The 18085-nt window shown below is 32.3% G+C and overlaps 1 protein-coding gene across 3 annotated transcripts in view; it reads right to left on the bottom strand.

Moving 5' to 3' along the window:
- Positions 1-1033: 1033 nt before the first annotated feature.
- The window catches only part of LOC128240804 (uncharacterized), a 37153-nt gene continuing 20101 nt past the window's right edge, over positions 1034-18085 (bottom strand). For 2 of the 3 annotated variants that reach the window (XM_052957691.1, XM_052957690.1), the window contains exons 10-36: positions 17475-17579; positions 16955-17068; positions 14756-14803; positions 13310-13516; positions 13088-13150; positions 12764-12809; positions 12546-12613; positions 11604-11720; positions 10878-10940; positions 9362-9400; positions 9121-9159; positions 8883-8918; positions 8644-8682; positions 7643-7759; positions 6917-6979; positions 5402-5440; positions 5161-5199; positions 4920-4964; positions 4681-4719; positions 4442-4480; positions 4201-4245; positions 3960-3998; positions 3722-3757; positions 3484-3519; positions 3246-3281; positions 2770-2808; positions 1034-2415 (exon numbers count right to left, since the gene is read on the bottom strand). In XM_052957691.1, the coding sequence (XP_052813651.1) occupies positions 1928-2415; positions 2770-2808; positions 3246-3281; positions 3484-3519; positions 3722-3757; positions 3960-3998; positions 4201-4245; positions 4442-4480; positions 4681-4719; positions 4920-4964; positions 5161-5199; positions 5402-5440; positions 6917-6979; positions 7643-7759; positions 8644-8682; positions 8883-8918; positions 9121-9159; positions 9362-9400; positions 10878-10940; positions 11604-11720; positions 12546-12613; positions 12764-12809; positions 13088-13150; positions 13310-13516; positions 14756-14803; positions 16955-17068; positions 17475-17579 (2084 nt within the window). In that variant the 3' untranslated portion in view covers positions 1034-1927. The remainder of the gene's footprint in view (positions 2416-2769; positions 2809-3245; positions 3282-3483; positions 3520-3721; positions 3758-3959; positions 3999-4200; positions 4246-4441; positions 4481-4680; positions 4720-4919; positions 4965-5160; positions 5200-5401; positions 5441-6916; positions 6980-7642; positions 7760-8643; positions 8683-8882; positions 8919-9120; positions 9160-9361; positions 9401-10877; positions 10941-11603; positions 11721-12545; positions 12614-12763; positions 12810-13087; positions 13151-13309; positions 13517-14755; positions 14804-16954; positions 17069-17474; positions 17580-18085) is intronic. The other variant, XM_052957692.1, reaches the window with a different exon arrangement.

Raw genomic sequence — 18085 nt, 5'->3', positions numbered from 1 at the left:
TGTGATGTTATTCAGGTCATCATCATCATCATCATCATCATCATCATCATCATCATCATCATCATCATCATCATCATCATCATCATCATCATCATCATCATCATCATCATCATCATCATCATCATCATCATCATCATCATCATCATCATCATCATCATCATCATCATCAACATCATCAACATCATCGTCGTCGTCGTCGTCATTATCATCATCATCATCATCATCATCATCATCATCATCATCATCATCATCATCATCATCATCATCATCATCATCATCATCATCATCATCATCATCATCGCCGTTGTCATCATCATCATCATCATCATCGTCGTCATCATCATCGTCGTCGTCGTCGTCATCATCATCATCATCATCATCATCATCATCATCATCATCATCATCATCATCATCATCATCATCACCACCACCATCATCATCATCATCATCATCGTCATCATCATCATCATCATCATCAAATTTGGCAATTTTTTTATTATGATTAAGTATGAAAGTTTAGGTGCATGTGATCAAATTGTTCGACCATGCAACAGGAGTACGGATTGACAGGTGCGTGCCTTGTTCAGTCTCCTTAATTGTAAGTTTTCTAGACGGTTTAAGCGTGGGCCCAGGCCTTGATTCATGGTGACCCATACCATATTTGGTTTCATTTGTATGGTGTTTGCTTGCTGATAACAAACATGTTCAATTAATGATCGCATCTACAGCATACACAAAGTTATGACAATTCGCACATGTTCTCGTTATTTCAACTGACAAAGAATTAACACCATTTATATACAATCTAAGTAGGCTTAGTTTACTTATTCGTTTGACTATTTTCAGTATTTGTATATCCTGCTTTTTGTTAACACAGAACGCTTTTAAATGAAAACAAAACATAAGAAAGGTCGATAAGGAATCAACAACTCACATAATTTTGGGTCGGATACGTAAAAAGTATAATAACGCAAACGATCTAACCCATTTCAATATGCGAACATAATCACATCTTTTCAAGTGATTTATTTAATTATAAACAGTGAAAGAAAACATGTCAATAACACATTAAATCATTTAATCAGTAAATGCGTTTATGATTGTGGTTTTTGATAGACGCAAACATAAACTTCATCAACGTTAAATAAACATAAACATAATAAACAAAATAATATCAAAACAAAGCATTGTCTTGAACAAAATGTGTACAATAATATATACCATCAATCAATAATATTCCTGTTTTCAATAAGCTGACTCTATGTACATTCCAATTTATTAATCCACCTGTATGTACAACGCTATAATAACTATTTACAACATAATTACAAAAGTCAATACTATATGTACAATGAATATTTGTTGACACATTGTTAAGCGTGTTATACACCTATTATAGTAACATAAACATTTTAAATGAGACATCTCTTGTAGTGACATTTGTTTAATATTCTTAAGACAAAACTATGTTCAATGAATATTATGCAAGAACTATGAAATGTAAATAACAGAGTAACTAAGCAACAAGTAATTACATAAATAGTTCACTACATGCAGTCATTGGTAATCAATTCATGATTTTCTTTCCTCATCACAAAACTAAATTGCACACCTCGAACGTTCTTAATATTTACAACACATATTAAAAATAAGTTTCAAAGGTAAGACATGATATATTTCAATTGTTGTGTCGTCATTCATGTTTATTCAGTGCAAGTTTTCGCGTGTGTTTTAATGCTCTCCAAAAAAACAGCGTAAACGATCGCTAATGATCCGTTGCAATGACTACATACTTGATTCACATTTGATTCTGCCCTACAGGACCGGTTGACTAATTGCACTGTTCCCGATTCGGACCTACAAACACCTAATAATTGTACCAGGTGCAATTCCGTTCTAAAACACTTGCTGCACAAAGTTCGCGAAATTATTGGATTATACACATATCGTGTTTTCCGCGTAAATGTAAAACACAATTTTCTATCGTATGGGTTAAGAACTTTTTTTCACACACAGGAGCATTCACACGGAGATCAAAACGTTTCGAGACACTGTTTTTGTGGACTCCATTCCGCATACTATATTTCGAAAGAAATTGTTCTGTAACCAAAGACAAGTCCGCATTGGAAACTACCCGAGGAATTCTTTGAACATATGTACCTAATAGAGTTTTGTCACGGTAGACTCCAGGTATTGCATCGCTTTCTAAAAGTACTACTTTATTTCTACTTCGGGTCGCCAATGGGACTTCAGAAGGAGCCACAACAGGTTGCACTGACGTCCGTACACATGTCGAACTATCGAGCGATGCAAACCCCAATGGTTCTATCGTAGTGTTTTGAAGCGTAATGATTTCACTGCCGCATTTAAAAATAGCCACACTCTGTCTCCAGGGTTCCTTTACAAGTAATCGCTCTGAAAGATGCAAACACAGCGTTTCAAAATACATTTTGAAAACAAAGTATATTATTTCATTGAACGCAACAAGTTACCCACGAAATGTATTGATTTGATTCGTTCAATGTCTTATTTTTACAACAATAACATACAAGTTATGCCATCTTATAAAGTCATGAGTAAAAAGCTGATCAAATCAAACTACTGTAAATTTTAATTATAATTGCGATCGAAGGAAATTTTGAAATACACTTGGGACCTTAAGATACATTTTCCTAACAGGAATTGTGTATCCACCATGTTTATGGCATACGCAAAAAGATGATAACATGCAGAGATCATTTTTTTCCTTTAAAAGATGTGTGACTTTACCTTGTCTCAGCATATATCTGCTTCTTTTTTCCTCGGCTTCTAAAAATTAATCATAATGAACAATCAGTGTACAGGTGTCAGCAATTGTTTCAAGTTAAAAACATTTCACCGACAATCACGATGATATTTTAATTTATATTATGTAATTATCCTTCACTATAGGCAATAGAAAACGCCACAGCATAACACATAATATATTAGACAGATTTCAATTGACAATAGGTGTATTAGTGACTCTGCCTTGTCTCTTTCTATGGAGTAGTTCTTCAAGATAATCTAATAATAATAACATGAACAATAAGTGTACAAGTGTCAGCATTTTGTTTAAAGTTAAAAACATTTCACCGACAATCACGATGATATTTTAATTTATATTATGTTATTTGCCTTCATTATAGGCAATAGAAAACGCCACAGCATAACACATAATATATTAGACAGATTTCAATTGACAATAGGTGTATTAGTTACTCTACCTTGTCTGATTCTATGGAGTAGTTCTTCAAGATAACCTAATAATAATAACATGAACAATAAGTGTACAAGTGTCAGCATTTTGTTTAAAGTTAAAAACATTTCACCGACAATCACGATGATATTTTAATTTATATTATGTTATTTGCCTTCATTATAGGCAATAGATAACGCCGCAGCATAACACATAACATTTATTAGACAGATTTCAATTGACAATAGGTGTATTAGTGACTCTACCTTGTCTGATTGTATGAAGTTCTTCATTTAGGAGATCTAAAAATAATAAAATGAACACTACATGTACAAGTGTCAGCATTTTGTTTAAAGTTAAAAACATTTCACCGACAATAACGATGATATTTTAATTTATATTATGTTATTTGCCTTCATTATAGGCAATAGATAACGCCGCAACATAACACATAACATTTATTAGACAGATTTCAATTGACAATAGGTGTATTAGTGACTCTACCTTGTCTGATTGTATGAAGTTCTTCATTTAGGAGATCTAAAAATAATAAAATGAACACTACATGTACAAGTGTCAGCATTTTGTTTAAAGTTAAAAACATTTCACCGACAATCACGATGATATTTTAATTTATATTATGTTATTTGCCTTCATTATAGGCAATAGATAACGCCGCAGCATAACACATAACATTTATTAGACAGATTTCAATTGACAATAGGTGTATTAGTGACTCTACCTTGGCTGATTCTATGGAATAGTTCTTTCTTTAGGAGACCTAAAAATAATAAAATGAACACTACATGTACAAGTGTCAGCATTTTGTTTAAAGTTAAAAACATTTCACCGACAATCACGATGATATTTTAATTTATATTATGTTATTTGCCTTCATTATAGGCAAAAGATAACGCCGCAGCATAACACATAACATTTATTAGACAGATTTCAATTGACAATAGGTGTATTAGTGACTCTACCTTGTCTCTTTCTATGGAGTAGTTCTTCCTTTAGGAGATCTAAAACTAATAAAATGAACACTACATGTACAAGTGTCAGCATTTTGTTTAAAGTTAAAAACATTTCACCGACATTCACGATGATATTTTAATTTATATTATGTTATTTGCCTTCATTATAGGCAATAGATAACGCCGCAGCATAACACATAACATTTATTAGACAGATTTCAATTGACAATAGGTGTATTAGTGACTCTACCTTGGCTGATTCTATGGAATAGTTCTTTCTTTAGGAGATCTAAAAATAATAAAATGAACACTACATGTACAAGTGTCAGCATTTTGTTTAAAGTTAAAAACATTTCACCGACAATCACGATGATATTTTAATTTATATTATGTTATTTGCCTTCATTATAGGCAATAGATAACACCGCAGCATAACACATAATATATTAGACAGATTTCAATTGACAATAGGTGTATTAGTGACTCTACCTTGTCTTATTGTATAAAGTTCGTCACTTATGAGGAGATCTAAAAATAATATAATGAACACTACATGTACAAGTGTCAGCATTTTGTTTAAAGTTAAACACATTTCACCGACAATCACGATGATATTTTAATTTATATTATGTTATTTGCCTTCATTATAGGCAATAGATAACACCGCAGCATAACACATAATATATTAGACAGATTTCAATTGACAATAGGTGTATTAGTGACTCTACCTTGTCTCTTTCTATGGAGTAGTTCTTCCTTTAGGAGATCTAAAACTAATAAAATGAACACTACATGTACAAGTGTCAGCATTTTGTTTAAAGTTAAAAACATTTCACCGACAATCACGATGATATTTTAATTTATATTATGTTATTTGCCTTCATTATAGGCAATAGATAACGCAGCAGCATAACACATAACATTTATTAGACAGATTTCAATTGACAATAGGTGTATTAGTGACTCTACCTGATCTCTTTCTATGGAATAGATCTTGCATTTCGAAATCTAAAAATAATAAAATGAACACTACATGTACAAGTGTCAGCATTTTGTTTAAAGTTAAAAACATTTCACCGACAATCACGATGATATTTTAATTTATATTATGTTATTTGCCTTCATTATAGGCAATAGATAACGCAGCAGCATAACACATAACATTTATTAGACAGATTTCAATTGACAATAGGTGTATTAGTGACTCTACCTGGGCTGAATGTATGAAGTAGTTGAAGCTTTTGGAAATCTAAAAATAATAAAATGAACACTACATGTACAAGTGTCAGCATTTTGTTTGAAGTTAAAAAAATCACCAATTGTCACGATAATATATTAATTTATATAGCGTTGTGACGCAGCTAGGAATATGTTTATTAAATTCATAAGCTTTGTAGATCGCTTGCGAGTATGATTCATTGTTAATCAATCCGTGATTAACACACAAGTTTTATACATAGTCCGTTGAATCTCTCAATTGTCATTGTTAAATTTATGCGTTCGAAAATGCAACTAAATGCATATTATTATTTTGAATGGATAATAACAAAGGGTTGTAGGGATTATATGGGGGAATGTACATTCGAATCTTCCAACTATATTGTCGACTACGAGGCTCAATCCATCATAAAAATACCGGGAAGAAACTTCTGCATTTAAAAAAAAGCATACATCACAGAACGGATCGCAAAAATAACAAAGTAAGTTTAAGGTTAAAATTCATTGCTAATCAATCCTTTATTTAAACACTAGTTTTATACATAGGCCGCTGAACTAGCATGCTGTAGTTATATTTCAACAATTTGAAAGCTAATGTAGAGCAATGACGTTGTTCTCTTGTGTCCCATAATTCAGCTTTATACTAAAAATGACAGTTGTCGATGTTTCAGCAACACAACAATCAACACATTAAATCCATAACATATACATACGCATATGACGCCTAACACGCGGAAGTAACGACGCTATTGCATGTTTTTCAATTTTAACATGGACAGTCATTGTTTTGATGTACAAAAGCAGGAATGTGCAATGTCACTTCAAGGGTAAACATTTAACGTATACATAATTGTAATGGCGACACATGGATGTAAGTTTATTCCTTTTTTGAACGAAACACTTGACGTAAATGGGATTGTTATGAATTTTTTTTATATATAATGAAAATAATAAAATATAAATGTGAATGTTGTTACAAGCACTTTTCGACTTCATGTTTTTCACTACCTTCGGTAATAACAGCCTGATTCTCAGATTTGGTTATATTAAAGGGCACTTAACGACTAGAGTTTTCTGTTATAAAATTAGTCATCGTTAAATACATGTACATATGGTTGAATCACTAATACATCAATCAATTTTTAATGCTGCGTGCTCCAGGGTCGCCTCGTTTTGTCAAACAAATTATCAAAATATCAAAATGTCAATGCGTTTAGTATATTTGTCTAGCACTCTCTTCACCAGAATCACCTAATAAAATTGTGTACCAAATTTTATGAGAACACGTCAACAAATATATCAGTTGTTTTAGAGTCTACCCATTTTTTAAATGTCAATGGTGTTAAATCATTTAATACATTTAATTATCTAAATTCGTTTTTGTAGAGGTCCATATACTATCGGACATCTTCTATTGAGTGTGAAATATTGTTGGTATGCCATTTGCCGTAGTACGTAGGTGATATATAAAAAAGTATTCTAAATAAAACAGCTTTGACGATATTACCTTGTCTCTTGGAAATGTCTTTGTTCACAACATCAGGTTGGACACAGGATGAAATTTCGGTAACTGAAACCCCATATATAAACAAATATAAAGAGGACTGTTTAAATGGCAGTTTGTTGAATATTTTTGTAAATAATTATCATAAGTTAAAAGAAATATGATGCCTTGCAAGAAATTTAATGCGTGTAGACTGTATTTATTGGTCCGTGTGTTGAAGCGCAATAACGTCAAGAATGCACCGATGTATAACTAGAGATTAATAAGTACAAACATTCTTTTATATCGTTTGTGACTTTGCGTTTAGTTTACATTGTATTGTCAACCTATGTTATTTCATATTAAAATAAATCGGGAAAGTAAAAAGTCAGAAAAGTTTCCATATAAATGAATTCAATGTATCTCTGCACACTATCTTTAGTAGACGTTTGCAATGAATAATTTCTTTCGTTATTATTATTTCTATTATCATTAACATTTTCAGAAAACGACTCAAATGTAGAATTATACAGGTACTTTAAGGTATTGTTTAAAAGGAATATAGAAGTATTGCATAGTTCATATATAGGCTATGATGAATCACTGTCTTTCATTGTATTAAATGTTTGAGATTATAGACCAATTCATGTTATGAATATAAGCCTTTTTTCCTCGATAAAGAACACCACCATGATGCATCCTTACTTTGTATCCTTGATACTAGTACGCTAAACATATATATTTACTCACAGCTCTTTTCTCTCTCAATACGTGCGCCTACTGGACGTCTTATTTCATTCATACCGCTGCTCCATATTTGATCCTGACCTGAACGCACCAAGGGCATAACTGTCTGTACTTTCAGTTCTTAAATGGGAAATTATAAACAGGTACGAGTTCATTTCAGAAATCTTATATATATTTTTAAGGAACCGAAAGAAAGGAAATGCCTTGAATACTACAGGGAGAAGCGGAGTAGACAAAACATTCAGTACTACCTTAATTCTTTCAATGATCGAAATACCAACATTTATGAGTTAAGATATTTTAATATTTATGTAATTTGAGTCGATTCTGTTGTGAACTACTGATTTTGTTTAAAGCATTCTCTTGGTATCCGAAAGGCTTTTCCTATCTTCGGTATTGACTCTGTTTCATTTAGTACAGATAATTTACCATAACAAACACTCACAATTAGTATAATTATGATGATATTGTAATACATATTATATAGCAATTGTCTTTAACGAGTTACAGTGGCAGAAATTAATACTTAAAAAATTGAGTGCTCTATTTCATGAAATACGGTCACTCAGTTCTGACGCAACAAAATTTTCTCAAAAATATCAGAGTCATATACTTTTAAAGATTTTACAATGGACGTTTAAAATAAAATGCGAAATAGAAATGTCACGTTAAAATCATCAAATTTTAAGAGAGCATTTGCTGAACTTCTGAAAAAATCTGAGGTCACTATTTGATTCATTAATTTGTAAAGTTAAGTATAATGGGAAAATAAACTTATCAATAAGTTCTTCATTTAGGAGATCTAAAAATAATAAAATGAACACTACATGTACAAGTGTCAGCATTTTGTTTAAAGTTAAAAACATTTCACCGACAATCACGATGATATTTTAATTTATATTATGTTATTTGCCTTCATTATAGGCAATAGATAACGCCGCAGCATAACACATAACATTTATTAGACAGATTTCAATTGACAATAGGTGTATTAGTGACTCTACCTTGTCTCATTCTATGGAATAGTTCTTCCTTTAGGAGATCTAAAAATAATAAAATGAACACTACATGTACAAGTGTCAGCATTTTGTTTAAAGTTAAAAACATTTCACCGACAATCACGATGATATTTTAATTTATATTATGTTATTTGCCTTCATTATAGGCAATAGATAACACCGCAGCATAACACATAATATATTAGACAGATTTCAATTGACAATAGGTGTATTAGTGACTCTACCTTGTCTCATTCTATGAAGTTCTTCAATTAGGAGATCTAAAAATAATAAAATGAACACTACATGTACAAGTGTCAGCATTTTGTTTAAAGTTAAAAACATTTCACCGACAATCACGATGATATTTTAATTTATATTATGTTATTTGCCTTCATTATAGGCAATAGATAACGCAGCAGCATAACACATAACATTTATTAGACAGATTTCAATTGACAATAGGTGTATTAGTGACTCTACCTGGTCTCTTTCTATGGAATAGTTCTTGCATTTCAAAATCTAAAAATAATAAAATGAACACTACATGTACAAGTGTCAGCATTTTGTTTAAAGTTAAAAACATTTCACCGACAATCACGATGATATTTTAATTTATATTATGTTATTTGCCTTCATTATAGGCAATAGATAACGCAGCAGCATAACACATAACATTTATTAGACAGATTTCAATTGACAATAGGTGTATTAGTGACTCTACCTTGGCTGAATATATGAAGTAGTTGAAGCTTTCGGAAATCTAAAAATAATAAAATGAACACTACATGTACAAGTGTCAGCATTTTGTTTGAAGTTAAAAAAATCACCAATTGTCACGATAATATATTAATTTATATAGCGTTGTGACGCAGCTAGGAATATGTTTATTAAATTCATAAGCTTTGTAGATCGCTTGCGAGTATGATTCATTGTTAATCAATCCGTGATTAACACACAAGTTTTATACATAGTCCGTTGAATCTCTCAATTGTCATTGTTAAATTTATGCGTTCGAAAATGCAACTAAATGCATATTATTATTTTGAATGGATAATAACAAAGGGTTGTAGGGATTATATGGGGGAATGTACATTCGAATCTTCCAACTATATTGTCGACTACGAGGCTCAATCCATCATAAAAATACCGGGAAGAAACTTCTGCATTTAAAAAAAAGCATACATCACAGAACGGATCGCAAAAAATAACAAAGTAAGTTTAAGGTTAAAATTCATTGCTAATCAATCCTTTATTTAAACACTAGTTTTATACATAGGCCGCTGAACTAGCATGCTGTAGTTATATTTCAACAATTTGAAAGCTAATGTAGAGCAATGACGTTGTTCTCTTGTGTCCCATAATTCAGCTTTATACTAAAAATGACAGTTGTCGATGTTTCAGCAACACAACAATCAACACATTAAATCCATAACATATACATACGCATATGACGCCTAACACGCGGAAGTAACGACGCTATTGCATGTTTTTCAATTTTAACATGGACAGTCATTGTTTTGATGTACAAAAGCAGGAATGTGCAATGTCACTTCAAGGGTAAACATTTAACGTATACATAATTGTAATGGCGACACATGGATGTAAGTTTATTCCTTTTTTGAACGAAACACTTGACGTAAATGGGATTGTTATGAATTTTTTTTATATATAATGAAAATAATAAAATATAAATGTGAATGTTGTTACAAGCACTTTTCGACTTCATGTTTTTCACTACCTTCGGTAATAACAGCCTGATTCTCAGATTTGGTTATATTAAAGGGCACTTAACGACTAGAGTTTTCTGTTATAAAATTAGTCATCGTTAAATACATGTACATATGGTTGAATCACTAATACATCAATCAATTTTTAATGCTGCGTGCTCCGGGGTCGCCTCGTTTTGTCAAACAAATTATCAAAATATCAAAATGTCAATGCGTTTAGTATATTTGTCTAGCACTCTCTTCACCAGAATCACCTAATAAAATTGTGTACCAAATTTTATGAGAACACGTCAACAAATATATCAGTTGTTTTAGAGTCTACCCATTTTTTAAATGTCAATGGTGTTAAATCATTTAATACATTTAATTATCTAAATTCGTTTTTGTAGAGGTCCATATACTATCGGACATCTTCTATTGAGTGTGAAATATTGTTGGTATGCCATTTGCCGTAGTACGTAGGTGATATATAAAAAAGTATTCTAAATAAAACAGCTTTGACGATATTACCTTGTCTCTTGGAAATGTCTTTGTTCACAACATCAGGTTGGACACAGGATGAAATTTCGGTAACTGAAACCCCATATATAAACAAATATAAAGAGGACTGTTTAAATGACAGTTTGTTGAATATTTTTGTAAATAATTATCATAAGTTAAAAGAAATATGATGCCTTGCAAGAAATTTAATGCGTGTAGAATGTATTTATTGGTCCGTGTGTTGAAGCGCAATAACGTCAAGAATGCACCGATGTATAACTAGAGATTAATAAGTACAAACATTCTTTTATATCGTTTGTGACTTTGCGTTTAGTTTACATTGTATTGTCAACCTATGTTATTTCATATTAAAATCAATCGGGAAAGTAAAAAGTCAGAAAAGTTTCCATATAAATGAATTCAATGTATCTCTGCACACTATCTTTAGTAGACGTTTGCAATGAATAATTTCTTTCGTTATTATTATTTCTATTATCATTAACATTTTCAGAAAACGACTCAAATGTAGAATTATACAGGTACTTTAAGGTATTGTTTAAAAGGAATATAGAAGTATTGCATAGTTCATATATAGGCTATGATGAATCACTGTCTTTCATTGTATTAAATGTTTGAGATTATAGACCAATTCATGTTATGAATATAAGCCTTTTTTCCTCGATAAAGAACACCACCATGATGCATCCTTACTTTGTATCCTTGATACTAGTACGCTAAACATATATATTTACTCACAGCTCTTTTCTCTCTCAATACGTGCGCCTACTGGACGTCTTATTTCATTCATACCGCTGCTCCATATTTGATCCTGACCTGAACGCACCAAGGGCATAACTGTCTGTACTTTCAGTTCTTAAATGGGAAATTATAAACAGGTACGAGTTAATTTCAGAAATCTTATATATATTTTTAAGGAACCGAAAGAAAGGAAATGCCTTGAATACTACAGGGAGAAGCGGAGTAGACAAAACATTCAGTACTACCTTAATTCTTTCAATGATCGAAATACCAACATTTATGAGTTAAGATATTTTAATATTTATGTAATTTGAGTCGATTCTGTTGTGAACTACTGATTGTGTTTAAAGCATTCTCTTGGTATCCGAAAGGCTTTTCCTATCTTCGGTATTGACTCTGTTTCATTTAGTACAGATAATTTACCATAACAAACACTCACAATTAGTATAATTATGATGATATTGTAATACATATTATATAGCAATTGTCTTTACCGAGTTACAGTGGCAGAAATTAATATTTAAAAAATTGAGTGCTCTATTTCATGAAATACGGTCACTCAGTTCTGACGCAACAAAATTTTCTCAAAAATATCAGAGTCATATACTTTTATAGATTTTACAATGGACGTTTAAAATAAAATGCGAAATAGAAATGTCACGTTAAAATCATCAAATTTTAAGAGAGCATTTGCTGAACTTCTGAAAAAATCTGAGGTCACTATTTGATTCATTAATTTGTAAAGTTAAGTATAATGGGAAAATAAACTTATCAAATACATATGCAAGATAATTTTTACGAGTGTATTAATTAACAACATACACGTCAAACAGTTCTCTTTACGCCGTTCAAGGTATTGCGTGTATATACTTATTTGATACGAGTAAGTGGTTTTAGCGAAGAATATGATATAATTAGACGTTAACTAAACAAGCGTACCTTTATCTTCTATTGTAAAACGGACAATTCCCTGGTATATAAGCTCTGTTGAACGTAAAGTTTTGTCACTGCAAGGAAAACATATATTAAAACATGCTTACTATATACAAGAGATGTAACATAAATAATTCCTTACATCAATACAACTTAGAAAAACCTCTACTTGTTTTTCAAATCGTTTAATTTGGTAATTTTCATTGCAACTGAGCTTAACTTACCTCATCCTACTTTTGATCTTCGGGTCTTTTTGCTCTTTTTCGGTATCTTAAATAAAAAACAATTATATTCTGTTCATTTTTATGCAAACAATGCAAACGATTATGACTGCATGCAGGTTTTATTTGTAATAGACAATGTTTCCTGAATGGAATTAATGATGAATATATCTCAATTTACATGATTATAAACACACCTGATAAAGAATTACTAAATCTTTTTGAAAATACTTTGCGTAAATAGTTTTGTGCTAAACAATAAGAGATATAACATTATCAATTTCAATAACATTATAAAATGCTTATTCAGTAGTAACATGTTCTTACCATTTTCTGAATATCTTTGAAACTTAAGAGTGACATCTTGTAAATTTCTCTCATTTTCGTAATCTGAAAAAAAAATGAATTTTCTTTGTTTATATAATACTTGAAATGTACCACATCGCCCCAAAAATAGAGTTTCATTCTTGTTGTAAAAACGCATATATTTGTGTGATGTTAATACGCAAAATGAATGCAACAACTACGCAGAATTTGTTCACTATATACCAACAAATGCTGCATCTATAGTAAGTCGTTGTACAAATCCTGCTTGTGGTAGATTTTCAAGAGCACTCGGCACACTAAAGAATGCCGAAATCACTGCTTTTATCCGCCCAGAATTGCAAAACGATGTAAGCGTCTCAAGAGCATTTGGCCGGGTAGGCTTACATTTAAATATAACTGAACCTTTACTAACTTCATCAAGGCATAATCCTGAAATGACATATTAAAAAATGTAACAAACACAACCAATTAACATTTACTTATTCTGATTAAGTTATAAAAAATCTTTATTATCAAAAAAACTTACGCTCTGCTCTATAAACATAACAATCTGTAATTTATAGATAAAAACACGATTTAAGTGCCAAATGGTTTAAAATAATTGCTAATACAAATAACTTAATATTACCAAGCGGTAAAAGGGCTTCGTCTACGGACTCGAAGGACTGTTTTGTCGTACGAATTATCTCTTCCTCTGCCTCTATCGGAAGGGACTGATAATCGCCATATTATATTGTAGGATTAAAGAAATGAGCATAAATTCATGATACATGTATTATGACACTTTCGTTATTTGTTCAGAAGTCATGCCTCATAATATAACAATGACGAATACAAAGACTCGTCTAAAAGCCGAACGCTTTTCGAAGACTTTGTTTAACGGCACAATATAAAAGCCAGTCAGACATTAGAGAGAAACTGACCGTAGACAGCAGCTTAGAAATACCACATACACACCACAAGTGCTATCAACTGTAAATAATATCAAATGTAGGGGGTACCGCGTTGTTAAAGGGATATGGGAGATGAGAATTAAATTAGTTGATGAGTACTCAACCACACACTTACCACCAGGTTTTTTCATAAATGCAAAAAATAAAGATTAAAAGACTAACTGGAGCCGGCATGAACTTGAAAACAAGGAAGTCAAAGTTATGTTAATCATATATGCTAATGCAGATACAGATAATCACCGACCAGCTACATACATAACCATCAGAAGTACGATACACTCACTCAAGAACTATATCCGATAGTGCACGCGTTAGTCCTGTTTAATATAAAGTTGCTACTAGACTGATGGAAATATGTAGGAGACGCGATTTTTCATGATTTCTAGATTTACTCCGATCAAATTGATATCAAGCGAATACTTCCGCTATCTACATATAATAGCATCAGTCCGAAGTTAATGCAAACTGATGTTTAATGTCAATTCATTTGAAACAAGTGTTCATCGAATAAAATAAAATTACCAAGCGGCGAACGGGTTCCGTCTACGAGTTTGAAAGAATGTTAAGTAACACGTGTGATCACGTCCTCTTCTTAAATAGGAAGCAACTTATACTGACCATATCCTAATTTTCAATCAAATGTAAATGCATACAGAGCGTTTTGTTATGTCTAGTATTCATTTGAAACGTGTGTTCAAAAAATAACGTAAAATACCTTCCTCCGCCTCAACCGGAAGCAACTGGTCCTGATCTGATGGTGGATCTAAAATATGAGCATAAAGGCATGATATCAATTATATAGTAATTTTGTTACTTTTGCTATTTATTCATCGTGGTTATTGATCATAATAACAATGAAAAAACAAGGACAATCCAGAATTAAAACACGTCAAATAAAACCGACATAATAGAGACACGGAACGTACAGAACAGAACTGAAATAACGTAAACGAGACAGTGTAGACATATCACAAGTGCTATGAACTATAACTGTTAGCAAACATAGGGGTTACAACACTGGAAAAGGGTTGTGAATGTGAATGAGGTGGAGTGGGGGGGGGGGGGCGGTAGTACACTAGTTTATGGCTACTCAATCGCACATTTAACAAAAGTATAAAGTAAATCAGTGAGACACAGTTTGCGATTGTTTTGTTATAATAATCATCGATTTGAGAGATCGAAGGTTCGCGCAAATGTTGTAGATACAACGTCTGAACCGTAACGTTGACTCTTAGAAGTGGGTATAGTTAACTTCACGCATTGTACCGGATGGGTCCGAGTTTTAACAGTTTGAAGACAAGATAGAGAAAAAGCAGAAAAGAAAAAAAAAACGAGCGTTTGCATGGCAGCAAAGGGAAGCTGGGTAAAGTTTGCAGTATAAGATGAAAATGCTTAAGAGAGGGCAGGAAGTAGGCAGGAATTCGAGAAGTGTTGGAGCCCGTGCGACTCTAAATAGAAGCTTACTTTCAATAGAAAGTGTTCGAAAAATATCGAAGAAATGACCTAAGCTACCCGAGTCGAAAGAGAAGAGAACGACATAAAATGTAGACATATATGCCAACAGAAAGGGGATAAATAAAATAGTTTCCGTTAGCAATTCTTGTCGGCAATGAAAGGAGTACGTGAATTTCCTTTTGAGATTGAACAGCACAACTAAGCGAAACGGTGCTCAGTTCGTCACCAAGATGCCCCGTTTCCTCGCAAAAGGAAAGTGTGTATACAAAAAGGATGAATCTATTGAGGTCGTTCTGAACTTATACTAGGGTAAAAGTTTGTGCAAACATGTTCTACAGTGCTGACCCTTTGCTTGTATGTCATTGGATGAGATTATTCGTCTGTCCGAGCAGATTATTCGGATTTGGCATTTCCAACGTAAACTGTCAAGCCAAGGCAATAACCGCACAGAGAGTAGAGCAATGAAAAAGACTATATTAAACTTAATTTGCGTAGAAACAGATGCATTCCATAAACTAGATAGCAAGACGAACCATACAAGCAAAGGAATCGGAATTTTCCATCCATCGTCGGATAACCGCGGTACATGATTACTATCTGCTACAAGTAGCGGAATTTGCTTGATTTAAAATGGTAATTTAAGTTTGCAAATGGGGAATCGTTAACTTTGATTCCAGTGGTGTGCAATTTGGAGACAATGGATAGAAAATGTAACTTTCACCTGAATTCGTTATACGTCAGAAACAAACAAGTAAACACGTGCTGATTCAGTAACATAATTCACAAGGAAAGAAACCAGAACGAAAAAGGAGCAGATTTCGAGCGATAAACACATAATTTTCAGGCTGTACACACGAAATCCCACCCAAAGCAGTTTAGGTTTTTGTCGGCGAGCTCAAAGAAAGATATTTTGTCTTTACCATAGAGGAAAACGTTATGGCTGAAAATTCGGTAGTTTTTTACACGACATAAAGTAATAAATTGAAAATAAGATGCACGCGAAGGACTAGCGTCAATTAAAATTATTGCTAAGAATTCCTCAACTAGAAAGTTTAAAAAAATACAAATACAAGTATTTTATGAATATATTGCTTATCATTTTAAGAAAAACAATCTTATTTGAAAATAAAATAAGACCTATTACCCCATCACCGTGTGTAATGCATGCTTGGCAATGCTTGTGTAATTAGCCACATATGTGTGGATGACTACATATCTGAGTCCTACACATATTGGACATATTTACATTTTACACGTATTATAATAGGATATACCAAAATAACTAAATACAGAAGATGTTGGTGTGTGTCAAATTACATTTTAAACTGCTCATTGCATTTTATTGTGAACTATTAAATTGTCCGATCCTCAGATTTGCTTTATTTATTTCTAAATAAACGATCATGTTCCTTGACTTATACACATATTACAAAAAGAATTAGCTGAAACACATCCATACCATTACTTTTTTGCAACAGGGTTTCACTTTCTTCGTTCTGTTTCGTTGAACGAAAGACATCTGCCTTTCTTAGAGACAAAAGCTTCAGATCTATTCTTGGTAGAATCTTGGAATCTAAATGTAAGTTATAACGTGGGTTAACATTTATTTCTAAATATGATTATCTACAACCAACGTAACCATCTTTATCAAACAAAACTTCGGCTGGTAAAATATATACGTACGTGGCGTTTTATACTTCGTTTGATTTAGCTATGTTAGTCAATTATATTTAATATGTTTTCATTAATCTTCTTAAAGTGTTTTCCTTTATGTATGTTCTACAATTTTATAACTATAGCGATAAAAGTGTTGCGATTGTTTGCATTTGCACGTATTTAAATTCTAAATACATATATATATCCAAGGTGAAAAAGAAATAAAATAAGTCGCGGGAGAGATTCGTCTCCCCTCAGGGTGACAGGTTCTTTGAGCCATGCATCTCCTCGGCTGTCATAACCACGAAAAATCTTTAAATTACCTTTCGGCAACAAGTCTTTATCAAAACTTTGGGTGGACTCTTGTTTAAAATGTCCTTCTGCTGCTTCCCCTTTTTCCAACGCTGGAGATAGAACATGGTCCGTTCCTAATTAAACAAAAGAACTAAAATAAAAAGGAACAATAAAGAGGCGAATATGGTGGATCTTAAGATAACTGTATTTACGCCAGGAATGTCAAGATAGAGAATGATAAGTAGATGGCAGGAAAGAGAAACGACACACCACAGCCGAAAAGGGATTATTATGGAAGTTCTTATATTTGCGCTAAGCTTTATCTTCATTTTTTTATTCAGTATACTTGTAAAATGATGATTGTAATATGGCCAAATATTGTTTAAACCAATATGTTTGGACATGTAAGTCATGAAATTGTTAATGGCGATCTGCTTCTACCGAAATAGCATGGACGGGGTACCAAAGTTTCTAGCTCAATTGTGGATGGATTTTGTTGTTGTCGTTGTTTTTCGGCATTGAAAACAAAAATAGTGAAGTTAACTCTTGCTGAAAACATGTTCAGTCACTTTGATCTGTTTATAGAACATGTTCTTAAACCTTAAACATATTAAGAGAGCTTTATTGTTAAGCGACAGAA

Source organism: Mya arenaria, chromosome 7, assembly GCF_026914265.1.
Source record: "Mya arenaria isolate MELC-2E11 chromosome 7, ASM2691426v1".
Taxonomy (NCBI): Eukaryota; Metazoa; Mollusca; class Bivalvia; order Myida; family Myidae; genus Mya; species Mya arenaria.
Note: the sequence above shows the minus strand (reverse complement) of the source record. Positions and strands in the feature narration are given on the sequence as shown.